Consider the following 27539-nt stretch of genomic DNA (forward strand, 5'->3'; position numbering starts at 1 on the left):
TATAATTCTGTTTGTGTATTGGACAGGTGGATTCGGGAGTTACTGTTGTCAGGGTAACGAGGATTGTGGATTTTGCCACCTTAACGTCAAAGGGGCTCTCTTAGTTGTGTTATCAGTTGGATATCGGATGTTCTCTGGTGTTCCTTGTGTTGGGACAGGGTGTCCCGCCATTTGTTCTGGAGTGTTCGGAAGAATGATTGTGAGAGTAGGTGATGCAGACGTGGGCAAAACAAAAGCTATTTTCACCACAAATATTTAAACACTCACACTGTACTTCTTCCTCCACTGGCAGTTTGTGTGTGGGAAGGTACTGGACTTGGCGGGCTTGGGCTTGGTGCTGATGTGGATCAGGTGGGTGTAAAAGATGGGCCGGGATGTACAGAGGTGGAAGGAGAATATTTCAGAAGAGCATCTGCAAAGAGAAGAAAGTGGGATGTTACATTATATTAGTCAACTAGCTGTTGATTGTGAAACCAGCATAGCATAACCGTAATAGCTAGCAGCCTACTGTACTTGGCTCAATCAGGTGATCGGATCTGGCCGCTAACTTTGACGGGCGAGGTTAAAAAAAATAAAGTAAAAATTCATGAAGCACTGCAACTACACAGGACCATCCGATAATAATGAATTGAATAATATATGAAGATAAAAAAATAAAATTGAATATTTTTTACTTGACCGGAATTGCCATTTTAATCAATTGACTACACATTTGATAACAAATGTTTGACTTTAAATCCATGGCACTTTTAGTCACCCATACCACCGAACTATAAAATGATTACCAGTAATTGCGTATTCAATGGTGGATTTATGTAACTAACCTTGGCACTTTTGGGCAAGGCAAATTTATTTGTGTAGCACAATTCAACACAAGGTAAAAGTGCTTCACATCAGATGAAAATCAGCGAGACAAAATTTTAGTCCCCCATGCACTTTGTCCTACTTTCTCTAAAATGGGAGAGGGAGTAAATTTAACTGACACTAATCCACACCTGGCTGAATACTGAAAATATTTCTAAAACAACAGGCCTGGCTAATTATACAGTATAATTTAGCTTGAGCAGTATGTCATCTAAACTCTATGTAAATAACTACTAGCTTGTAATTGTGCTAAGTGTACGTGTTTATGCAAAAAAAAAAATATATATATATATATATATATATATATATTTATTTATATATATATATATATATATATTTTTTTTTTTTTCATCACACAACATATCTTTTTCATGTTTTTGCTCCTCTACTACCGTCTTCTTTCCAAAATGCAACCCGGAGGGCTTTTGTCTTTTCATGACCTTGCTCATTTGCAGAGGATGGCATAAAAATAACACCTTTAGGTAGCTCTCTGGTCTCCGGGAGGTGAGTGAGATTAGAGACTGTGGTGAATTTACCGCATCACAGGAAACAGTGATGTCCTTTTGGACGCTGCGACGCCCCTAGAATTTGCGTAGCTCACACTATGGACCGCACAGGTTTGTGGAAATGACTAGGAAGACCTAGGACACACTGGAGGGACTTTGTCTCCTGCTTATTAGGAACATCTCTGAATTACTTCCAAAAGAGCCTGATGAAGTGGCTGGGATTCTGCTGTCTAGGATTTTTTTCTTTTCAGTTTTCCGATAATTTCACGTAATCGTTAATGAAGTGTTTAATAATTTCCTCCAGGTTCGACCTGCTAGCAAACGCCGGTGCGTCGCTAACCCTGATGTACGAGCGAGCGCCATTCCCGATACTGCGCCGGACCGTTTGGATCTCTTGGAACGTATTTCACGTGATGGACACGGTGGTGATGCGTCACAAGGAGAACAATGACATCCCTGGCTGCTATCTGACGGGTCTGAGCCGGCCCGAGCCACTTGTAATGGCCACGCCGCTCTCTACCTTATACAAAACGTCACCAGAAGACAGCCCAGTCATCCCAGAGACGCAGGTGAGCTTCTTTAAATGATGGGAAATTACTACGTACAATACAGTCCCTGACAAAACTCTTGTCGCTTATCCATTTTGGAGAAACAATTGCTAATAACCTGACTTTTAATTATTCAATTGGTTTCAGAAATGGCTCATATGAAAGCTAAGGCCCTCCCAAATGATGTTGAATGTACAAAAATGTATTTGTTTCACTGAAAAAAAGTTTTATCATTTAATGAAGACATAAAGGTCAAATTTTGGCAGGACACAAGTTTTGTCGCCTACAGAAAGTAGTGTGAAAATTCAACAAAAAATGTACTTCAAATACAAAAATGTTACATAACATAAGCAAATTAAGTAGTGGTGCTGTGAGATCCAAATTTAATATTTTGTATGACTTCCATGGGCTTGAAGGACTGCATCCATACGGTTCGGCAAGGATTCATACAATTTATTGATGAAGTCATCAGGAACATCAAAGAAAGCAGTCTTGCATGCTTCCCAGAGTTCATCAACATTCTTGGGTTTCGTCTTCCATGCTTCCTCTTTCATCCTACCCCAGACATGCTCAATGATGTTCTGGTGACTGGGATTGCCAGTCCTGGAGGATCTTGATCTTCTTTGCCTTGAGGAACTTTGAGGTAGAGATTAAAGTATGCGGATGGAGCAGCATCTTGCTGCAGAATTTGTCCCTTTTTATGGTTAGGAATTTAAGAGGCAGCTAAGATTTGTTGATATTTCAGACTATTTATGTTGCCTTCCACCCTGCAGATCTCTCGCACACCCCCATACTGGATGTAACCCCAGACCATGATTTTGCCACCACCAAACTCTGATGTAATCAGAATTTAAAAATTTTGCATTGTTAACTGTATGTATTTGTATGGGTGTGTGTATGTGTGTGCTGTTTGACTGGCCCCCTACTAAAAACTTTAAATAGCTTATTCGGAGTGTCCCTTTCATGCATCTTATCAGATGAACTGCTTGTATATATGACCATGTTCCTGTGTGTACCATGATACGGTGTGTGAATAAACTGAACTGAAACTTCACTGTTTTCTGAGTGAATCTCGGATCCATGCGGGCTCCAGTAGGTCTCCTGCAATATTTGCGGCAACTGTGGTGTAATTCAATGAAAGTTTCATCTGAAAAAAAAAACAGCTTTTGCCACTTTTCCAGCATCCATCCTTTTGACAGGCTGTGGGCGTGGGCGTGGGCCTTGGCAAATGCCACGCGGTTTTTTAATTGTCTTTTGTTTAATGCTGGCTTCTGGGCACTGATTCGACCATGGAGGCCATTTCTAGACAGAATTCGACAGACTGTTCTGGTTAACACAGGGACTTCAGGTGACCAGGTCTTGTGGCGCTGTACTGCAGTGGAAAAAGGTCTTACTTTGGATTTTCCAGTCAACAACCGGTCCTCCCGAGCAGTTGTCTTGCGGGGTCTGCCTGACCTGGGCTTGTCAAAAACGTCTCCAGTCTGTTCATATCTTTTCTTTATCCTCGTACCTGACGCTGAGACACATTGAGGGTGTCTGCCACATCTGCAGTGGATCTGGTCTTCAGGCTCTTGATAATTAACACTTTGGTCTCAGGAGGAGTCCTAGGCATCTTGTTAGAGGTCAGGTTGCAGTTGATGTGGCAGTCTAGTGCACTTGGGTTCTTTTTATACACACCTGAGAGTTAAGTGATCCATTATTGGTAACAGGTGAAGCTCTAATCTGGGATTGTGTGCATCAGTTGACAAGGCGACAAGACTTAAGTCTTTGCAAAAATTGACTCAATGGGCTTTACCAAGCTGTAAATATCAGAACACTTTTCAATAGTTTTGTTTGGCACCGAAATGTTATTCCAAATCCTGTTGGGATTAAAATGATCCATTTGTTGTAAGAAAATATTGATTACAAATATATTAGAGGGACACTTCAGGTCCATGTATATGCAAGCGACAAGACTTTTGTCAGGTACTGTACAATGGGACAAATAAGTATTTAGTCAACCACTAATTGTGCAAGTTCTCCTACTTGAAAATATCAGAGGCCTGTAATTGTCAACATGGGTAAACATCAACCACGAGAGACAGAATGTGGGGGAAAAAAACAGAAAATCACATTGTTTGATTTTTAAGGAATTTATTTGCTAATCATGATGGAAAATAAGTATTTGGTCAATACCAAAAGTTCATCTCAATACTTTGTTATGTACCCTTTGTTGGCAATAACAGAGGCCCAACTTTTCTGTAACTCTTCACAAGCTTTTCACACACTGTTGCTGGTATTTTGGCCCATTCCTCCATGCAGATCTCCTCTAGAGCAGTGATGTTTTGGGGCTGTCGTTGGGCAACACAGACTTTCAACTCCCTCCACAGTTTTTGTATGGAGTTGAGATCTGGAGACTGGCTCGGCCACTCCAGGACCTTGAAATGCTTCTTACGAAGCCACTCCTTTGTTGCCCTGGCTGTGTGTTTGGGATCATTGTCATGCTGAAAGACCCAGCCACATCTCATCTTCAATGCCCTTGCTGATGGAAGGAGATTTCCACTCAAAATCTCTTGATACATGGCCCCATTCATTCTTTCCTTTACACAGATCAGTCGTCCGGGTCCCTTTGCAGAAAAACATCCCCAAAGCATGATGTTTCCACCCCCATGCTTCACAGTGGGTATGGTGCAATTCAGGATTCTTTCTACTCCAAACAGGAGAACCTGTGTTTCGACCAAAAAGTTCTATTTTGGTTTCATCTGACCATAACACATTCTTCCAGTCCTCTTCTGAATCATCTAAATGCTCTCTAGCGAACCGCAGACGGGCCTGGACGTGTACTTTATTCAGCAGGGGGACACGTCTGGCAGTGCAGGATTTGAGTCCCTGTCGGCGCATTGTGTTACTGATAGTAGCCTTTGTTACTGTGGTCCCAGCTCTCTGTAGGTGATTCACTAGGTCCCCCTGTGTGGTTCTGGGATTTTTGCTCCCCGTTCTTGTTATCATTTTGACGCCACGGGGTGAGGAGGGAGTTGAACGTCCATGTTGCCAAACGACAGCCCCAAAACATCACTGCTCTAGAGGAGATCTACATGGAGGAATGGGCCAAAATACCAGCAGCAGTCTGTGAAAAGCTTGTGAAGAGTTACAGAAAACGTTTGGCCCCTGTTATTGCCAACAAAGGGTACATAACAAATTATTGAGATGAAGTTTTGGTATTGACCAAACACTTATTTTTCAACCTTGATTTGCAAATAAGTTCTTTAAAAATCAAACAATGTGATTTTCAGTTTTTTCCACATTCTGTCTCTCATGGTTGTATTAGGTTTTGTGTTGGTTTTCTCCTTGTGTGACTTGTCTCTGTGATTGCCCATTGATTTCACCTGTTGTGCCTTCTCCCAGTGTCCTGCAATCTGCATCCTAGTGTGTTACCCAGCTGTTCCTCGTTGTCTCGTTACCCTTTGTCTACGTGTGTATATAAGCTCCCAGTTTCTTTTCAGTCCTTGTTGCGTCATCGTCAATGTCAATGCCCATGTGCTTGTCGATGTCAGTCTCCGTCAGTGTATATGTCAACGCCAGTTTCAAGTCCTGTCCAAGCCCTCGTGTTCGTCTCAGTAAGTTTTTGATATCCAGCCTTTGTTAGTGACCTGAGTTATTTGTTGATACTATGTTTTTGCTAGCCTTAATTAAATCGTTTTTACATCGTCTACCTGCCTCGCCTCACTTTCCCTGCATTTGGGCCCGCACATACGTGACAGGTTGAGGGTTAGGCATGTTAACAATTACAGGACTCTCTAATATTTTCCAGTGGGAGAACTTGCACAATTAGTGGTTGAGGTAATACTTATTTGCCCCACTGTATATTACTATGTATCTTTCGTCTACATGTAGTCAAATAACGTCTTGGTGATACAGCACATACAAAAGGAGTTGCTACCTCAGTCACAAAGCTTTCTTATTCTTAGAAAAATCTTATTTGTGTTTTTAGTAGGGATGTCCCAATTCCATATTTTTGCATGAGTCCAAATCTACTACTATATATTTTTGGCTTAAAGAAAAACTCTCAACATTGATTTATGAGGATTTATATATTATTTATTTATTTATATCTTTAAAAAAAAAAGTATTTTATGTCACACCCAACATTACTGTCACATAAAGTCTACAGAAATCTCTGATATTATGTTGAGGTGGCTTTAAGGCTTCGGGCAGCCCATAAAAGTTATGAAAAAGTTGTGAAATAATTCATCAGGGTCTCATTTCCACAAACATTAAAAGGACTGTGAAAACTTTTGACAGAGTGTACATTATAAGAACTTGAAATGCGGCTCATTCCCCCAACAGGTTCTTCACGAGCAAGTGGCTATCCCGGGTAGCGAACTCAACCTGGTTTACCTGAGCTCACGGGCGTCTGGCTACAAGCCTCTCCTCAAGGTTTTGCTCACCCAGGAACGTCTGCCCTTTGGCCTGATGAAGGTGCACCTGATGGTGGCCGTGATGGGTCGGCAGCTGCAGAAATCTTTCCCGGCATTCCCTGACCTATCCTACACCTTCATCTGGGATAAGACAGACGCCTACAGCCAGAAAGTCTACGGCTTGGCAGAGGCTGTGGGTGAGTTCTTTGATTGATTTTGATCTATTTTTTCATATTTTTTTACTGCATTTGTTATAAAACTCCAAAAAGATTTAGTGGGTGGTGTCAAAGCCTTAACTCAACCGGCCTGCGGTCTCATCTTTTTACACACGCCATGTTGTGATATATATAGAGCCCTAGAGTCAAGACTCGTATAAATGACTTCATGATTGAATCACACCAGCTTGAAAAGTGTCAGCATTTTCACGATGGCTCTTAACAAAATAAATTACACGCGTTCTTAGAATTAATTCAGTTGAGCGGCAATTAAAGGTGACATGCTAGATGCTTTTTTCTTTTCGTCGCAGTTTGAAACGATTCCCAGGTGTGTTCATGTCACCGTTCGTCAAAACGAGCGTCTTCTCACCGCCTCCACTACGAGGCCAATGCATAGTGGCTTTCGAAATGAAAGGGAGCTAGAACTGCCAGGAATATAAAGCGGGATAATAAATTCTTAGGGAATACATTTTAAGTCCTCTTTTTATTGATTAAAAAGTCATAAAAATATCTTTTAAGAGGGTTTTAGTAGATTCTGCTATCATTCTGTGAATTTTTTCACTAGTAAATGTCCGATCCATTTGAAGTGGGAGGTGGCAGAGCTGCCACCTCTCCCTCTTCAACTGGATTAGATATCTAGGTCTGTCAATGGCAGCCAATGAGTTAAGCAGTGTCGAACAAAAGCCATGATGAAAATGACTTCTTCCTGCCTTCGACGGGGGTGGATGTGTTTCCTCCCTGCGCCTGCTGCTATCTTCGTTAGTCTAGTCTGTCTGTTTTTTTTTGTACAGTGGGGCAAATAAGTATTTAGTCAACCACTAATTGTGCAAGTTCTCCCACTTGAAAATATTAGAGGGGCCTGTAATTGTCAACATGGATAAACCTCAACCATGATAAAATGTGGAACAAAAACCCAGAAAATCACATTGTTTGATTTTTAAAGAATTTATTTTCAAATTGTGGTGGAAAGTAAGTATTTGGTCAATACCAATAGTTCATCTCAATACTTTGTTATGTACCCTTTTTTGGCAATAACGGAGGCCAAACGTTTTCTGTAGCTCTTCACAAGAATATCACACACTGTTGCTGGTATTTTTGCCCATTCCTCCATGCAGATCTCCTCTAGAGCAGTGATGTTTTGGGGCTGTCGTTGGGCAACACGGACTTTCAACTCCCTCCTCACCCCGTGGCGTCAAAATTATACCAAGAACGGGGAGCAAAAATCCCAGAACCACAAGAGGGGACCTAGAGAATGACCTACAGAGAGCTGGGACCACAGTAACAAAGCCTACTATCAGTAACACAATGCGCCGCCAGGGACTCAAATCCTGCACTGCCAGACATGTCCCCCTGCTGAAGAAAGTACACGTCCAGGTCCGTTTGCTGTTCGCTAGAGAGCATTTGGATGATCCAGAAGAGGACTGGGAGAATGTGTTATGGTCAGATGAAACCAAAATAGAACTTTTTGGTAGAAACACAGGTTCTCGTGTTTGGAGGAGAAAGAATACTGAATTGCATCCGAAGAACACCATACCCACTGTGAAGCATGGGGGTGGGAACATCATGCTTTGGGGCTGATTTTCTGCAAAGGGACCTGGACGACTGATCTGTGTAAAGGAAAGAATAAATGGGGCCACCTATCGAGAAATTTAGAGTGAAAATCTCCTTCCATCAGCAAGGGCATCGAAGATGAGACGCGGATGGGTCTTTCAGCATGACAATGATCCCAAACACACAGCCAGGGCAACAAAGGACTGGCTTCGTAAGAAGCATTTTAAGGTCCTGGAGTGGCCTAGCCAGTCTCCAGATCTCAACCCCATAGAAAATCTGTGGAGGGAGTTAAAAGTCCGTGTTGCCCAACGACAGCCCCAAAGCATCACTGCTCTAGAGGAGATCTGCATGGCGGAATGGGCCAAAATACCAGCAACAGTGTGTGAAAAGCTTGTGAAGAGTTACAGAAAACATTTGGCCTCCATTATTGCCGACAATTGGTACATAACAAAGTATTGAGATGAACTTTTGGTATTGACCAAATACTTCCACCATGATTTGCAAATAAATTCTTCAAAAATCAAACAATGGGATTTTCTGTTTTTTTTTTTCCACATTCTGTCTCTCATGGTTGAGGTTTACCCATGTTGACAAGTACAGGCATCTCTAATATTTTCAAGTGGGAGAATTTGCACAATTAGTGGTTGACTAAATACTTATTTGCCCCACTGTATTTCCTGTGTGGATCAACTGTTGCTGGTCTCTCATACGAAAACGGATCTGATTATTTGGTCTCTCAGCGCAATTGACAAGATTTTTTCAACAAGACACGGTGCACCAGGAGAGCCGTCCTGCCCAGATGGTACCTTCGCCGCTGGATACGTGAGAGATTCATGGGATCACTGGAAGCTAGCGTGTCTTATTGTCTTATCTGTGGAAGAGGTCGAGGATATTTGGCTGTTTGGCGTGGCGGTCGTGGGGTTCCCTCTGCTTGGCTTAGGAGGTGCCCTGCTCTACCGGAAAGTTTCCAAGACGGCAGCTTTCAAGGAAATCAACAAATTGACCATGGATCAAACGGTGAGATTCAAGGCATTGGAAGACCGCGTTGAAGCTCAGATTGAGAACTGGTTCCGAGGAAGGATGTAGAAAAGTGGACTCTACCTTGCGCCAGGCGACGGAACTGTCGAGGCAGACCGCAACTATTGGCAATGATTTAAGGGACCTGAGGTCTCACCTACACCCTGAGGAGCGTGAATTTGACTGAAGACCAGCTGTATTTGGACATATTAAATTACTTATTCGGTTTAATTCAATTATAATTTTCCTTTCCCGAACACCCTTATCCCACCCCTCCATTCTCCTGGAGAGAGCCGCGCAGATGGCCCTATCTCTTGCCCTTGATTCTCTTCCCAAGGCCGGTCGCAGGGCCCTACAACTTTTTTTTTTGTCTACAGACACGTACACATACTGTTACACTTGTGCATACACACACTCACAAACAACCTTCCAGACTCCAGTCCGCCACCGTCTTTTTCTCACTATCGCGGTCCTCCACCCCCTACCTCCAGCCATAACTGGTAGTTCTTTTTTTTTTGTACTAAAAAATCCCTGCACGTGACCTGTGCATGGTGTCATATCCCTGCTATGTTGTATGAGAAATGTGTGTACTGTTACTTCTGTAACTGATCTACTTGTAACTTGCTCTGTAATTTCTGAAGAAGAGAGAGAAGTTGGCGGCGCGTAACGTCTGCAGTGGCCCGATGCTCACTCATCAAACGGAATTTCGTTGTCATCTGTTGTCACCTTGTGAGAGCAGGTGTCAATAACAAATAAATCTCTTAATCTGAATCTGACTTACATTCATGTCAGTATTCAGTATGCATTCGAGTGGGAGAATTAAAGCATTAAATTAAACAAAAAGATGTACCTTATTGTACCGACTATAAGTCGCACCTTAGTATAGATCGCACCAGCCAAAAAATGCTAAATGAAGAGGAAAACAACATATATAAGTCACACGGGAGTATATAGTGGTACCTCTACATACAATTTTGCTGCTTCGAGTATTCGTTTAATTAGAGTGGCGGTGTAATGGTTTGTTTTGAAAGTGTTTGCATTTGGGTTTATTGATTTAAGTGGATACACTGCCCTCTAGTGGCAGTGAATATGACATAGCGCATTTAACATGGCTGAATCCTGCTGTCTGCTGTTAAGACAAACATAAGGAAGGTTTTTGTTTGAGCTAATGTTTTTGTTATGCATTTGTAATGTAGTTTATAGGTATATTTAGCTGTTTTTTGTGGGAATATGTGCTCGAACGATGTTCTAAGAGCATTGTGGAAAAAAAAAGTTTAACTGAAAAGAGGAATGAGTCTTCCTTTGGTCTGTTATATAAAAGCTACACAATCCATACTTCCATGACTGGTCAAATAAGAAAAAAATACAGAAACCTCAGAGACTAACTAAGGGAAGCAAGTGAGTCAGAGAAGCTTCTCTGTGTGGTCAGTCTTAAAGGGAACCTCGGACTTAAAAACTTGTTATATTTAGTACCGGTACATGTTTTGAGCGCAATGAACGGTCGAAGTGATGACATAGTTGGCCTGGACTGGAAGAATAGCTGTGCTAGCTAGCAAACAAACAAAGCTAATTTGACGACTGGCATGATTTTGCCACATTCTGCTGCTGGTCAGATTGTTTTGTTAGAGAGCTGTGGGATGAGTTCCCGATTTCATACCTGCATCCAATTCCAGCTCATCAGCAGTGTCTTTAAACCAATCCTAGGCAGGTTGCCGAGATATTGACTCCAGTTGGTCTATTCCTTCGTTGCTGTTGCATCATTGCCTTGTTTTTTTTTTTTCGCGTGTCTCCCTCTCACCGCGGTTTTCCCTCAAGTTTTTTTGTTGTTTTGCTTTCTTTAAATTGATCCCGACCAACTGTCACAGCCTTTTTTGTCTCCCTTTTCATGATTGTGTGTTCAATAAACCCTTGTACGCAATCCATTTGTTATTGTCTGCTAATTGGGGTCCTACTTCGCTTCCGCATTCACAGACCGTTGTTCTGCAATTCCTTCTACGCAGCGAGACTACCAACACATGCGCACATCGGTTAAAAGTGGTGAATACTTACTATTTTATGTTTTCATTGAGTCTTTTATGGTCTTTTTGCATGTGTTCCCCGCTGATACTTTTTAATCATTGTTTTCATGTGGTAGCTTTAAAGCAGATTGTTGATGTGTTGACCACAATAGTCACGCAGCATATTTAAACCACCCTTATTGGATATGTAAGACACGTTAGCCACGCATCGACAGTGGTCATAATTAATAGAAAACTAGCCCTCCGCAGGGCTAACGTTACATGAGCGAGTGACAGTAACGTTAACCTTATTTATTAGCGCTATGTAGTCTACTACTTTAAGATGGCGGCTGTTTACTAACGCCGCCCTGTCTGTCATTTCGCAGCTAGTTCTACTTACATATGATATCTATGAGACTCATCAGAAGCTACCAGCTACCACCGTAGCATCATGCGGGCGCTAACAGTTTGAGCATACTTCAGACCTTCAGGTAACTTGTTCCAGAGGTGAGGAGCATAATAACTAAATGCTGTCTCACCCTGCTTAGTTCTTGTTCTTGTAACATACAGGAGCCCGGTTACAGACGACCTTAGGGGTCTAGATGTTTCATAGGAATCTAACAAATCCGGCATGTATTTTGGTCCAAGGCCATTAAAGAGCATACGACATGAGAAGAAAAGTCTTAAATAGCATTATTATGTGAATTAGAATCATATTTTGAGACAATTCGACTATATACAACAATGTAGCAAAGCGGAGATGACGAGAAATTAGTCTTTTAATCTGCCGGTTAGCCACGCCTACCATTATAGGGCTCTAGCGTCCCCAACAGGTGGATGACGTCAGCGTGAGAATGGGCTCATCAGTTTTACTATTCAGCCCATTGAGGGGGAATTATTCAGAATGAGGAAAACGCGACGAAAAGAGCCGCAAAATGTCATTGTTTCTGTCCCTCTACTTCAATGTTTTTACAAGATATTATTTTTATCCAAGTATTTTTCCCCAATTGCTAAATAAATGGCATGGTCATGACAAATAACAGTCTTGTGATGAATGGAATATGAAATCATAAAAATGCACTTATTCAGGACGACATGGCAAAATTACTCCATAATGGTCAAAACTGTCGATTTCACCTTTACTGTCGCACCTCCCGAACAATATTTTATGACACCTAAATCGGGCTTATGTCATTTCCCTTCCCCGGTGTAATGTGGTCCAGTTTCCTTGTATTTGTGAGGACTCTGGCTGCAGCATTCTGTACTAGCTGCAGCTTCCTGACTGATTTTTTATCAAGACCTGTAAATATACCTTTGCAATAGTCCAATCTGCTAAAAATGAATGCATGCATAAGTTTTTCCATGTCTTGTTGGGTCAAAAGCCCATTAATTCTGGCTATATTTTTTAGGTGGTAATAAGCAGATTTAGTGATGGACTTTAGATGGCTATCAAATTTTAGGTCTGAGTCAATAATTACGCCAAGGTTTCTGATTTGATTTGTGCTAAGGTGCCTGCTTATCTTTGACCTTTCCTTTTTTGGCCCAAAAATGATCACCTCTGTCTTCTCCACATTTAACTGGAGAAAATTCTGGCAAAAAAAGGAAATTCTAGAAAGAAAAAAAAAACAGTAGCAATGTAACACGAATAGGAGAAAACAGTTGTATTTCTTTGAGGAAAGTTACAGTCCTCATATTTTTCTCCGAAACAAAACCCATATGTTTCAGGCAAAGGAAAGTCTTGTTTATATACTGTATATTTTTTTTTCCGGATAAAATAGTAGTGCCAAGGGACAAGTCATATTTTTTTTCAGCAGTCATATTTTTGTGAAAGTCTTACTTTTCAGAGTAAAAAAAAGTTTGTCTGTAGGTGACATAAGCATTTCCTCTTATGCTCCAAAAATCCAAATTGCAAAACCCTTTGCTGCCTCTTGCCGTGAATTGCCATGATGGATTAGTTAACATTGGTACTTTAGATGCAATTTCTGCAGAAATTGCAATTTCATTTATCATCGTTCTTTAGTTTTACATTGAGTCTATTCAGCAGAACTCAGATATTCTGCATCGGCTTGCTTTTATGTCACAGTAGCGCGTCTCGTATGTTGCGGTATTATTGCAGCATTATTATCGCAAAGTATAGTGTTTATGTTCAAAACTTATAATTCACTGCTGTAATCACATGGCTTGGCGCTCTGAATAATTCATGGTTGTTGGTATAGGTTACTTCTGGACTAGTGTGATAAAGGAGGAGAAAGGAAGGCGGTAAAAGTACTCAGTCCTTTGCATGTTAGGACAAGAATAGATTAGGGATATCCCCGATCCGATCACTTGGTCAGAAACAGCGTTTTTAAAAGGTATTTATTTTACTTTTTAAGTATTAACTCATTAGCTGCCTTTGACAGAGTTTGACATCCAATTCACTTTGATTGAACCATATCTATCACCGTTAATGGCAGTGAAAGACCATCACTCAATGTCAGCTTTCCTTGGATTTGAAGTCTATAAGGCTGGGTTCAGATTGCGGGCAAATCTGATTCCAATCGGATTCCTCCACAAATCCAGTTATATGGCTGACTGTTCACACTATTTTAGCAACAGTCCAAATTGGATCTGGGCCTGTTCCAAATGAACATTAATGAAAGTACCGCCTGAATGTGGTTTCAATCCATCCAAAATGGGATTTATGTGCTCTGTGACAAGGAGCTCGGTACCCCGTACTCCCGGAGCACCCCCCACAGCACTCCCCGAGGTACATGGTCGAACGCCTTCTCCAGATCCACAAAACACATGTGGACTGATTGGGCGAACTCCCTTGCACCCTTGAGGACCCTGCCGAGGGTGTAGAGCTGGTCCACTGTTCCATGGCCCTGGACGAAAACGACACTTCTCCTCCTGAATCCGAGATTCAACTTCTCGGCGGACTCTCCTCTCCAGCACCCCTGAATAGACTTTACCAGGGAGGCTGAGGAGTGTGATCCCTCTATGATTGGAACACACCCTCCGGTCCCCCTTCTTAAAAAGGGGGAGCACCACCCCGGTCTGCCAATCCAGAGGCACTGTCCCCGATGTTCACGCAATGTTGTAGAGACGTGTCAGCCACGACACCCCTACAACATCCAGAGCCTTTAGGAGTTCCGGCCGGATCTCATCTACCCCCGGGGCCTTGCCACCGAGGAGCTTTCCAACCACCTCAGTGACTTCAACCCCAGAGATCGAAGAGCCCACCTCGGAGTCCCCAGACTCTGCTTCCTCAAAGGAAGGCGTGTCGGTGGAATTGAGGAGGGCTTCGAAGTATTCTCCCCACTGGCTCACGACGTCCCGAGTCGAGGTCAGCAGTACACCATCTTAACTCTACACAGTGTTAATGGTGCAGCTTTCCTCTCTTCAGGTGCCGGATGGTGGACCAGAATTTCCTCGAAACGGTCCGGAAGTCGTTTTCCATGGCCTCGCCGAACTCCTCCCATGTCCGAGTTTTTGCCTTGGCGACCGCCGAAACCGCAGTCCGCTTGGCCAGCCGGTACCTGTCAGCTGCCTCCAGAGTCCCACAGGCCAAAAAGGCCTGATAGGCCTCCTTCTCCAGCTTGACGGCATCCCTTACCGTTGGTGTCCACCAGCGGGTTCGGGGATTGCCGCCACGACAGGCACCAACCACCTTACGGCCACAGCTTTGATCGGACGCCTCAACAATGGAGGTGCGGAACATGGCCCACTCGGACTCAATGCCCCCCACTTCCCCCGGGACAAGGGAGAAGTTCTGCCGGAGGTGGGTGTTGAAACTCTTTCTGACGGGATTCTGCTAGACGTCCCTAGCAGACCCTCAAACTGCGTTTGGGCCTGCCAGGTCTGGCCAGCATCCCCCCCCCCCCCCCCCCCCCCCCCCCCCCCCCATCGGAGCCAACACACCACCAGGTGGTGATCAGTTGACAGCTCCGCCCCTCTCTTCACCCGAGTGTCCAAAACATGCGGCCGCAAGTCCGATGACACGACTACGAAGTCGATCATCGAACTGCGGCCTAGGGTGTCCTGGTGCCAAGTGCACATATGGACACCCCTATGTTTGACCATGGTGTTCGTACAACACCTATGCCCACACCTGCCCGTAACAGAACACCACTCGGGTTCTGATCGGGGGGGCCGTTCCTCCCAATCACGCCCCTCCAGGTCTCACTGTCATTGCCCACGTGAGCGTTGAAGTCCCCCAGGAGAACGAGGGAGTCCCCAGAGGGGGCGCTCTCTAGCACACCCTCCAAGGACTCCAAAAAGGGTGGTTATTCTGAGCTGCTGTTCGGTGCATAAGCGCAAACAACAGTTAGAACCCGTGCCCCCACCCGAAGGTGGAGGGAGGCTGCCCTCTCGTCTACCAGGATAAACCCCAACGTACAGGCACCAAGCCGGGGAGCAATAAGTATGCCCACACCTGCCCGGTGCCTCTCACCATGGGCAACTCCAGAGTGGAAGAGAGTCCAACCCCTCTCGAGAGGGTTGGTACCAGAACCCAAGCTGTGTGTGGAGGAGAGTCCGACTATATCTAGTCGGAACTTCTCTGCCTCACACACCAGCTCAGGCTCCTTCCCTGCCAGAGAGGTGACATTCCATGTCCCAAGAGTTAGCTTCTGCAGCTGGGGGTCGGACCGCCAAGGCCCCCGCCTTTGGCTGCCGCCCAACTCCCTACGCACCCGACCCCTTTGGCCCCTCCCACAGGTGGTGAGCCCATGGGAAGGGGAACCCACGTTGCCTTTTCGGGCTTAGCCCGGCCGGGCCCCATGGGGACAGGCCCGGCCACCAGACGCTTACCTTCGAGCCCCACCTCCAGGCCTGGCTCCAGAGGGGGGCCCCGGTAACACGTGTCCGGGCAAGGGAAACTGAAGTTCATTTATGTTGCTCATCATAAGGGGTCTTTTTGAGCCATACTTTGTCTGGCCCCTCACCTAGGACCTGTTTGCCATGGGTGACCCTACCAGGGGCTTAAAGCCCCAGACAACATAGCTCCTAGGATCATTGAGACATGCAAACCCCTCCACCGGGATAAGGTGATGACTCACGGAGGGGCCAAATACTAAATACTTATTTTCCACTCTAATTTGGAAATAAATTCTTTAAAAATCAAACAATGTGATTTTCCGTTTTTTTTTTTGTCCACATTCTGTCTCTCATGGTTGAGGTTTACCCATGTTGACAATTACAGGGCTCTCTAATCTTTTCAAGTAGGAGAACTTGCACAATTGGTGGTTGACTAAATACTTATTTGCCCCACTGTAGATGGCTATAATGTTTGGACAGCTTCAAATTGTTCAAATTGGACAAAGACATATGGATGTCCTTTTCCCACCTTCATATATTTCTGAGCTATCGGATCGAACTCGCATCAATCAGGCAGCTCGGACTCGCAAAATATCTATCCCTAAAACATTTACTGTCGTACATAAAATCAGAAGTACTAATTCATCTCCATCACTGTACTGCAGTTTGCAAAAAGTATTGACACTCTGCATGCTCTTTGCCTTACCTGGAGTTGAATTGCAGAAATTCGCTCACAATCTCGCCATCTTTCTTCTAGTGTCAGTGGGCTATGAATACGAGTCGTGTCTAGACGTAGTGCACTGGGAGAAGAGGACTGCAGTACTCCAGGGTTACGAGGTGGATGCAGCCAACATGGGAGGATGGAATCTGGACAAGCACCACGTTCTCGATGTTCAGAACGGTAAGACATGCTGGCCCGCAACAATAACTAATGTGAATATCTCACCTCTTTGATTATTTGGACCGAATTGATCCATTATACATTGGTGAAAATGTTGTAAGCTTTTGTTAGCATCCCCGCAACCCTCGTGAGGATAAGCGGTTCAGAAGATGAAAGAATGAAAATACAGCATACATACTCACAGTATGGCCCGGCGTTGCTCGGGTTTGTGTAACGTAAGCGCAATACAACTGAATGGCAAATAAAACTTTAATTTCCTTAGGGATGCAGCTGTAATGTAGTAATAGTAAAAGGACACCATAAAGGGGTTAATGCGCAATCGCTTTTCCATCACTGTTTACAGTACTGTGGAGAGCAAAGTGGAGAAGAATGAGAAAGACCATTTTTATGTTTCACACTTGCTGCTCTTGTGCCCCATACACCGCGCAACCCCAAGAGACAACGGTTTTTTGAACAGTTAACACCAGAACATAACAACGGCAACCACCATTCTCAATCATGGTTGCCATAACTACCCATGAACCATTGCCAGTGTAACACATAATAAAGAACAGTCGCTACAGTATGAATATCCAACCAAAATGAATCCTTTGATAAAATTCCGGAATATTGTACATTTTCTATGCTATGTAACACCACATCACCCAATGTTCAATATTCATTTACATGCAATATACTATGTGCAATACTTACTAAGTGCAACATTCAATGCCTCACTGTCAACCTCTCCTACTTAACTTCTATTCTCACATTCTATGTGCAATACTTATTTACGTGCAATATTCAATGCCTCACTGTCAACTTCTGCTACTTCTATTCACTCATTCTATGTGCCATACCTATTTACGTGCATTATTAATGTGCAATATTCAATGCCTTCACTGTCAACTGCTGCTACTTCACTTCAATTACAGTATTTAGTTAACAACCAATTGTGCAAGTTCTCCTACTTGAAAAGATTAGAGAGGCCTGTAATTGTCAACATGGGTAAACCTCAACCATGAGAGACAGAATGTGGGGGGGGGGGGGGGGGGGGACAGAAAATCACATTGTTTGGTTTTTAAAGAATTTATTTCCAAATTAGAGGGGAAAATATGTATTTGGTCACCAACAAACAAGCAAGATTTCTGGCTGTCAAAGAGGTCTAACTTCTTCTAACGAGGCTCCACTCGTTACCTGTATTAATGCAACCTGTTTAAACTCATTATCGGTATAAAAGACACCTATCCACAATCTCAGTCAAACTCCAAACTCCACAATGGCCAAGACCAAAGAGCTGTCGAAGGACACCAGAGACAAAATTTTAGACCTGCACCAGGCTGGGAAGACTGAATCTGCAATAGGTAAAACACTTGGTGTAAAGAAATCAACTCTGGGAGCAATTATTTAAAAAATGGAAGACACACAAGGCCACTGATAATCTCCCTCGATCTGGGGCTCCATGCCAGATCTCACCCCGTGGCGTCAAAATGATAACAAGAAAGGTGAGCAAAAATCTCAGAACCACACGGGGGAACCTAGTGAATGACCTACAGAGAGCTGGGACCACAGTAACAAAGGCTACTATCAGTAACACAATGCGCCGCCAGGGACTCAAATCCTGCACTGCCAAACGTGTCCCCCTGCTGAAGCCAGTACACGTCCAGGCCAGTCTGCGGTTTTCTAGAGAGCATTTGTATGATCCATATGAGGACTGGGAGAATGTGTTATGGTCAGATGAAACCAAAATAGAACTTTATGGTAAAAACACAGGTTCTCGTGTTTGGAGGAGAATGAATACTGAATGAATTGCATCATAAGAACACCATACCCACTGTGAAGCATGGGGGTGGAAACGTCATGCTTTGGGGCTGTTTTTCTGCAAAGGGACCAGGACGACTGATCTGTGTAAAGGAAAGAGTGAATGGGGCCATGTATCGAGAGATTTTCAGTGAAAATCTCCTTCCATCAGCAAAGGCATTGAAGATGAGACGTGGCTGGGTCTTTCAGCATGACAATGATCCCAAACACACAGCCAGGGCAACAAAGGAGTGGCTTCGTAAGAAGCATTTCAAGGTCCTGGAGTGGCCTAGCCAGTCTCCAGATCTCAACCCCATAGATAATCTGTGGAGGGAGTTGAAAGTCTGTGTTGCCCAACGACAGCCCCAAAACATCACTGCGCTAGAGGAGATCTGCATGGAGAAATGGGCCAAAATACCAGCAACAGTGTTTGAAAAGCTTGAGAAGAGTTACAGAAAATGTTTGGCCTCCGTTATTGCCAACAAAGGGTACACAACAAAGTATTAAGATTAAATTTTGGTGTTGACCAAATACTTATTTTCCACCATGATTTGCAAATAAATTCTTTAAAAATCAAACAATGTGATTTTCGGGGTTTTTTTCCACCACATTCTGCCCCTAATGGTTGAGGTTTACCCATGTTGACAAATACAGGCCTCTCTAATCTTTTCAAGTGGGAGAACTTGCACCATTGGTCGTTGACTAAATACTTTATTTGCCCCACTGTATTTGCACTGCCTGAACATAGGACTACCTCATACATAATTTATATTTAGATTTTATACTTTTATTCTTGCAAGCCACTTCGAGATTTTTACTTGTGCTGCACTGTTTCATTGCACAACTGTATAATGACAATAAAGGGCTATTCTATTCTAATTTTTGGGGTTTAAATTTTAATTTTCCTTGCCAAATAGAGGCCTACATAGCTCAAACCCATCTACGAACACTCCCAGGAACACAAAGTACAACTATGTAAAATTTTGTCAAAATCAGCCCAGCCGTTTCAGAGTCCATAGGGAACGAACACACACGCACACACACCCAAAGTTCCTTTCATATATACTGTAAGTATAGATTAAAGTTATATTACAGCATTTCAATAATTCCCAGCAAATCAAAACTCGGCACGTCCGTCACGACGGGCGACCTTGACTTGCTCGCAGATAAAACGCGACACAAATTGTCTCCGACATCTAGAACGCCGACTGTGTGCCGGAATGCACTTCACGTCAGAACAAGAGGCAGGGCTGGCGAGCTGACAAAGGCTCGCTAGCCCGAGGCCGCCCGCTTGTAATTGCGCTGGCATTAGAGCGCGCCACTGAATCGCCCTCGCAACCCGGCCGACACTCTGTCGAGAGGGATTCGATTGCACCTGCTCATGCGTGCGCCGCGCGCGAGACTATTTCACATTTATTGTACTTGTTGATTAACGTGCCACGGCTAGATGAGTGAGCAAAGAACTCATTTGCTATATTGAATTAATGTCATTAGCAGCATGTTCATCAAAAGGGCAAATCTTCACGATAGCACTGAGTGATTCGGAACGGCGGCACGGCTCACTTGCACACTGATTCATTTGCTCATTACTGTCGCGATTGGCTTCAAAAGTACTTTAATATCTGCACATAGGGGTGATGAGACATTTTTTTTACCTATTCCAAAGGGGATTTGTAATTTTTTTTTTTACATTAGTATTGGTTCATTTCTGCTGTGTGCAACTTAATTTTTTTTAAACATGTCAACCCAGATCTTTTATAATGGTTGCCTAGTATTCTTGCAGAGATGAGCCCATTAAGTCAGCATATTAATGAAGGCATAAATTTCCAATCATCAGTTTTAATGGGTTCAAATGTTAAAATTCATATCTTTCTTATCTGATTAGAACATTGACTGCGTGTATGCATAGTCAGTAGCTGGGACGTCATATCAAATTGAAGCCATCATAAGAATAATAGTCGTGGAAATGTACATTTCATGTGTTGTGGTAGTTAGTAGTGACTTTTTTCCTCTTTTTGTAATAGTGGAGGTGTAAAAGTCCAGTACTTTTACTGGTAGTAGTGATGGTAACTTTAGTTTTTCTGACCAAGTGTCATTTTTCAAATATGTGCTGTAGTCTGTTGGCATTTACTAAATAGCCTACCGTATTTTTCGGACAATACGTCGCACCTGAGTATCAGTCGCACCAACCAAAAAATGACCAATGAAAAGGGGAAAAAAAACATAAGTTGCACCGGAGTATAAGTCGCATTTTTGGGGGAAAGCACCAAGAACAGACATGTCATCTTGAAAGGCAATTTAAAATACAATAGAGAACAACAGGCTGAATAGGTGTACGGTATGCTAACATTACATGACACTAGAAGTTAGATCGGGCGTAAAAAATCCAGCCCGACCCGACCGGCCCGCAGGTATTAAAGCCCGAAGCGGCCCAAGCCCGATCAATTGCCTTGATTTGCCTGGTTAACGGTTTAGCGAATGTACAGTGGGGCAAATGAGTATTTAGTCAAACACTAATTGTGCAAATTCTCCCACTTAAAAATATTAGAGAGGCCTGTAATTGTCAACATGTGTAAACCTCAACCATGAGAGACAGAATGTGGGGAGAAAAAAAAAAAACAGAAAATCATATTGTTTGATTTTTAAAGAATTTAATTGCAAATCATGGTGGGAAATAAGTACTTGGTCAATACCAAAAGTTCATCTCAATACTTTGTAATGTACCCTTTGTTGGCAATAATGGAGGCCAAACATTTTCTGTAACTCTTCACAAGCTTTTCACACACTGTTGCTGCTATTTTGGCCCATTCCTCCATGCAGATCTTCTTTAGAGCAGTGATGTTTTGGGGCTGTCATCGGGCAACACGGACTTTTAAACTCCCTCCACAGATTTTCTATGGGGTTCAGATCAGGAGACTGGCCAAATACTTATTTTCCACCATGATTTGCAAATAAATTCTTTAAAAATCAAACAATTTGATTTTCTGGGTTTTTTTCCCACATCCTGTCTCATGGACTGGACTATAAGTAACAGTATTTTTTCATAGTTTAGCCGGGCGTGTTACTTTTACTGTAATTAATAACACATTATTATATCATTTCTAGGGCTGTCAAACAATTAAAAATTTTAATCGAGTTAATCACAGCTTAAAAATGAATTGTAACTAATCGCAATTCCATCTATAAAATATGCCAAATTTTTCCGTAAATTGTTGGAATGAAAAGATAAGACACAAGACTGATATATGCATTCAACATACTGTACATAAGTACTGTTTTTATTTATTATAACAATAAATCCACAAGATGGCATTAACATTCTTTCTGTTAAAGGGATCCACTGATAGAAAGACTTGCAGTTCTTAAAAGGTAAATGTAAGCACAAGTTATGGAAATATTATATTAAAACCCATCTTAATGTTTTCCTTTAAATAAAATTTGTAAAATTTTCAATCAACAAATAAACTAGTAGCTCGCCATTGTTGACATCGACGAGCAGGGCGTCACATGGGCTCCCTGCCGTTCACCCACAGTGTCTTTAACTACGTAAGGTAGTGATTGAAATATACCACAAGGTGTCAATGGCGAGTTTTAAATGAACCTAGAAATCAAGCCAAATAGTGTGCTTTATCCCTCGACTGACGCCTTACTTCCCTGTATACTGGTCCATCCATTGTAATTCACGTCATATGAGTGCTGGCTTCACAACGTACAAGACCTCTGATAGTTTGTATATTGTGACGAAATATTGCCATCCAGTGTATTTGTGTAACTAAACGAAATGTTTGAATAGAGTTTGACCAAATTTTTATGTGTATTTTGCATAGCTATTTTGATTGGGAATGCCAGTTCTCTTTGAACTGTTGTTCAACTGTGTGAGAATAGGGACTCATTAATAAAGATTGAAGCGCTTTTCTTTTTGTGGACATTGTATTTTTTGGAGAGATATTATTTTTGTTGTGCTTTCACTAAATGATACTTATGTTTGTTGTGAAGGAGTTGCCGAAACTTATGCCTATAAACGGCGCGGTCCAATGACCGCATGTGTCCACTCGCCTTTTGTAATGTTCTGATATAGCATTATCCGACGCACCCTCAAGTGCACGCGACGCCAGTGTTGTTTACTCACATGATGCCGGAGTGAGTTAGAGTTACGGCCTGCCGAGAGCCGTAAGCTGTGTTAATGTAAACGTAAAGAAACAAAGTGCCAGCACGTCGCGTGTGGTATACAGTGGGGCAAATAAGTATTTAGTCAATCACTAATTGTGCAAGTTCTCCCACTTGAAAATATAAGAGAGGCCTGTAATTGTCAACATGGGTAAACCTCAACCATGAGTGACAGAATGTGCGGGAAAAAAACAGAAAATCACATTGTTTGTTTTTAAAGAATTTATTTGTAAATCATGGTGGAAAATAAGTATTTGGTCAATACCAAAAGTTCATCTCAATACTTTGTTATGTACCCTTTGTTGGCAATAACGGAGGCCAAACATTTTCTGTAACTCTTCACAAGCTTTTCACACACTGTTGCTGGTATTTTGGCCCATTCCTCCATGCAGATCTCCTCTAGAGCAGTGATGTTTTGGGGCTGTCGTTGGGCAACACGAACTTTCAACCCCCCCCACAGATTTTATATGGGGTTGTGATCTGGAGACTGGCTAGGCCACTCCAGGACCTTGAAATGCTTCTTACGAAGCCACTCCTTTGTTGCCCTGGCTGTGTGTTTAGGATCATTATCATGATGAAAGACCCCGCCACGTCTCATCTTCAATGCCCCTGCTGATGGAAAGAGATTTTCACTCAAAATCTGCCGATACATGGCCCCATTCATTCTTTCCTTTACACAGTTGTCCTGGTCCATTTACAGAAAAACAGCCACAAAGCATGATGTTTCCACCCCCATGCTTCACAGTGGGTATGGTGTTCTTCAGATGCAATTCAGTATTCTTTCTCCTCCAAACACGAGAACCTATGTTTCTACCAAAAAGTTCTATTTTGGTTTCATCTGACCATAACACATTTTCCCAGTCCTCTTCTGGATCATCCAAATGCTCTCTAGCGAACCGCAGACGGGCTTGGACGTGTACTTGCTTCAGCTGGGGGACACATCTGGCAGTGCAGGATTTGAGTCCCTGGCGGCGCATGGTGTTAATGATGCCTTTGTTACTGTGGTCCCAGCTCTCTGTAGGTCATTCACTAGGTCCCCCCGTTGGGTTCTGGGATTTTTGCTCACCGTTCTTGTTATTTTGACGCCACAGGGTAAGATCTTGCATGGAGCCCCAGATCTAGGGAGATTATCAGTGGTCTTGTATGTCTTCCATTTTCTAATAATTGCTCCTACAGTTGATTTCTTTACACCAAGCGTTTTTACCTATTGCAGATTCAGTCTTCCCAGCCTGGTGCAGGGCTACAATTTTGTCTCTGGTGTCCTTCGACAGCTCTTTGATCTTGGCCATCGTGGAGTTTGGAGTGTGACTGACTGAGGTTGTGGACAGGTGTCTTTTATACCGATAATGAGTTAAAACAGGTGCCATTAATACAGGTAACGAGTGGAGCCTTATTAGACCTCGTTAGAAGAAGTTAGACCTCTTTGACAGCCAGAAATCTTGCTTGTTTGGAAGTGACCAAATACGTATTTTCCACTCTAATTTGGAAATAAATTCTTTAAAAATCAAAAAATGTAATTTTCAGTTTTTTTCAGACTCTGTCCCTCATGGTTGAGGTTTACCCATGTTGACAATTACAGGCCTCTCTAATTTTTTCAAGTAGGAGAACTTGCACAATTGGTGGTTGACTACTTATTTGCCCCACTGTACCTTTTTTAAGAAAAAGCACAAAACAAGACACCTTTTTCTGCCTCTTAGCTCTCAAGTGTGTCATTGTAATCTGTTTGAGGCAATGCATGAGCAGGTCATTCCGCGCATGCGCTAAATGCGTCAAATATTTTAACGTGATTTTAAAAAATGAATTACCACCCGTTAACGCGATAAATTTGACAGCACTAATCATTTCACATGTTTTCTTCACACTAAACTGTAAGAGGGCACTCAAGGCCTGTGTTTCCACATTTGCGGTAACTTATGAAAACAAAAACAACGGAGAAGGGCTGAACAAAAAGGCACCGAAAAGGAGATCACATTCTGCAGGTATGAAGCCAAAACGGTAATCGAACAGCTTAAGAAAAGTTTAGATTTGGCGAGAAACTTGTAAGGGTCTGGCAAAATGCGGTATGGGCCGCTGTTTGTAAAGCAGAACATGCTGAAAATTGCGACATTTTCTCACATTTAGCACCACACAGTGTTAAAAACGTGGTGTGAAATTTTTTTTTTTTGTCCCTTTTTTTTTTTTTTTTTTGCACACTTACAACATTGTTTAGCAACTTACATATTTATTTTTAAATAATAAGTATTGGACTTGAATGTGTAAATCCAGAACTAAATATTTATTTAAATCGTAAATGTTAAATGTATTTCCGAAATGTAAATCTGATATGTATATCCTCAATATTTATCTGAAATTTATATCCGAAATATTTATTTTAAATCAGAATTTTATATTTATATGCTAAATCGTAAATATATAAATAATAAATATAAATCTAAATACTAAATTTAAATGTTATATCTGGAAACGGTTGCAACTATGTTTTCTGGATTTACACATTCAAGTCCAATACTTATTATTTAAAAATAAATAAGTTGCTAAATAATGTTTTAAGTGTGCAAAAAAAAAAGGGACTGTAAAAATTTCACGCCATGTTTTTAACACTGTGTGGCACTAAATGTGGGAAAATGTTGTCGTAATTTTCAGCATGTTCTGCTTTACAAACGGCGCCCCATAATGCGGAGGTGCATGGGATTTAGTGATTTGCCCATTGCAAAATGCTGATCAAAAACATGTTATTCCAACCTTCCAAAATACAGAAAAATAATACAGTATTTTTCAAATCTGATGCATTCTGAGGTTGCGTCATGGCATCATTCAAACTTCTGTGAAAAACACTTCACCTTGAAGATGTTGCTATTTACGGCATGGTCCAACTCTATACGGGTGCAAGTTGCTTGAGTGCATTAGCAGCATTGCTTTAATCCTTTCAAGAACCCTGTAATGCTACTTGTTACTGTGGTTACGCGCGCACGGCACCATCATCATCTTTGACATTGCAAAGAGGAAAAATAATAGAAACTGTTCTCCAGGAAGAAGATGTCGAAATAATTCAAAGGAAAATGGAAAGCAGTGTGCAAAAATCAATTGTTACATTGGAATGAGTGAATTAATTAAAACATGGCCAAATACACAGTTCGTCTCGGTATCGGCTCTGCTTCGTATTCTGCGCTCGATTTCTTCTGCAAATGATTTCAACCTTCAGGACCTTGGAGCCACCTACCAAACTCCTCCTAGGGCCCATAAATGCACAGCTACAGTTATTTTATGCCATTGATTTTTATTTGGAGCGCTGTTTTTATGTACTGACGCAACGCTTCGCCCTGTAAAAACTACATAAATATTGCCTTTCCCTTCTTTAAGCCGTGCTTATTTATGCCAATATATCTGTAAGAGGTGCCCGGTGAGGTGGATGGTGTTAACGAGGTTCAGTGGCTTAACAGGACCTTATTAAAGTGGCTCATATTAATTTGAACACAAGCATGTGACTCACAAGTTATGAATCTGTTTGCCTCCACGAGCCGCGAAGCACACAGTCTTGTTACCAAGGAGATATGCTTGTTACTCCTTAAATATGAGCCAGACATTTATAGCACATTAGCAAAATAGTTTGCACCCGAGGATCATTTCATTAGGAACACCTGGAGGAGCTACTGAAATGTGATGTACAGTAGTACAAATCCGTTGTAGTGGTTTTCAATTAACTTACGCCCACTTTTGATGGCGTAGACACAAATTAGCTTGATAATTAACTGTCATCTATCGGTGTTGGATACCTAATTCTGATTGTGGCTCTTTGAAAGGAATTTGTCCAAATGGTTACCTTGTTTAACCAAAATGGACAACTGTCTGTTCAATTTGTTTTACTATTATGATCGATAATAGTGAAAATATATCAGTATGGCGATACAGTTGAATAAAAAAGTATCTGAACCATTTGGTATTTCTCACATTTCTGCATAAAATCACAATCAAATGTGATCTTAACTTTGTCAAAATCACACAGATGAAAAAACAGTGTCTGCTTTAACTAAAACCACCCAAACATTTATAGGTTTTCATATTTTAATGAGGATAGCATGCAAACCATGAAAGAAGGGGGGGGAAATAAGTGAACTAGGGCTGCAGCTAGAGGCGTGCGAAATTTCCAATTCTTAGATTATTCGCGATTCGGCCGTGGAAGATTTGAGAACGATTCACAAATATCCAAATTCCGATTATTGAATTATACCAGGTAAAGCAGAAGTAAAACACAGTCAGCGCGGTCTTTGGGACGCAATGAGGAACGGACCGAGAGTAAATATCATGTTAAACTCATGATGCTAAATAAAAAAACATGTATTATTGAACAGAGATGCGAAATGACAGACTTACCGGCGTAAGTAAACAGCTACCATCTTAAAGCAGTAGACCTCTCTCAAAGACTCTGTTGTAGCGAAACTAATTAACTTTTTATCTAAAATACTCCTAAATCGGCAGAATCCTGTCTTGAATCTATCTTTAAATGAAACGATTCGGCCGTGGAAGATTCGAGAACGCTTCACAAACATCCAAATTCCGATTATTGAATTATACCAGGTAAAACGGAAGTAAAACACAGTCAGCGCGGTCTTTGGGACGCAATGAAGAACGGACCGAGAGTAAATATCATGTTCAACTCATGCCGCTAGATTAAAAAAAAAAACAATCATACCTGACTGCGGCCGACAGCTGCCACAAACAACGCCCAGTTGCTAGTTGCTACAAACATACGGCTACATTAGATATCATATATATGTAGAACTAGATGCAAAATGACAGACG

At 42.2% G+C, this 27539-nt stretch overlaps 1 protein-coding gene and 1 long non-coding RNA gene across 3 annotated transcripts in view; one reads left to right on the forward strand and one right to left on the reverse strand.

Annotated features, from left to right (window-relative positions):
• The window catches only part of si:dkey-237h12.3 (teneurin-3), a 649923-nt gene that overhangs the window by 518268 nt on the left and 104116 nt on the right, over positions 1-27539 (forward strand). For both annotated transcript variants that reach the window (XM_057849309.1, XM_057849310.1), the window contains 3 exons: positions 1675-1939; positions 6245-6512; positions 16650-16793. In XM_057849309.1, the coding sequence (XP_057705292.1) occupies positions 1675-1939; positions 6245-6512; positions 16650-16793 (677 nt within the window). The remainder of the gene's footprint in view (positions 1-1674; positions 1940-6244; positions 6513-16649; positions 16794-27539) is intronic.
• The window catches only part of LOC130923564 (uncharacterized), a 98697-nt gene that overhangs the window by 180 nt on the left and 70978 nt on the right, over positions 1-27539 (reverse strand). Inside the window, exons 3-4 of the long non-coding RNA XR_009064728.1 lie at positions 268-412; positions 1-176 (exon numbers count right to left, since the gene is read on the reverse strand). The exon at positions 1-176 is cut by the window's left edge and continues 180 nt beyond it. This is a non-coding gene — a long non-coding RNA (uncharacterized LOC130923564). The remainder of the gene's footprint in view (positions 177-267; positions 413-27539) is intronic.

Source organism: Corythoichthys intestinalis, chromosome 11 (genome assembly GCF_030265065.1).
Source record: "Corythoichthys intestinalis isolate RoL2023-P3 chromosome 11, ASM3026506v1, whole genome shotgun sequence".
NCBI lineage: Eukaryota > Metazoa > Chordata > Actinopteri > Syngnathiformes > Syngnathidae > Corythoichthys > Corythoichthys intestinalis.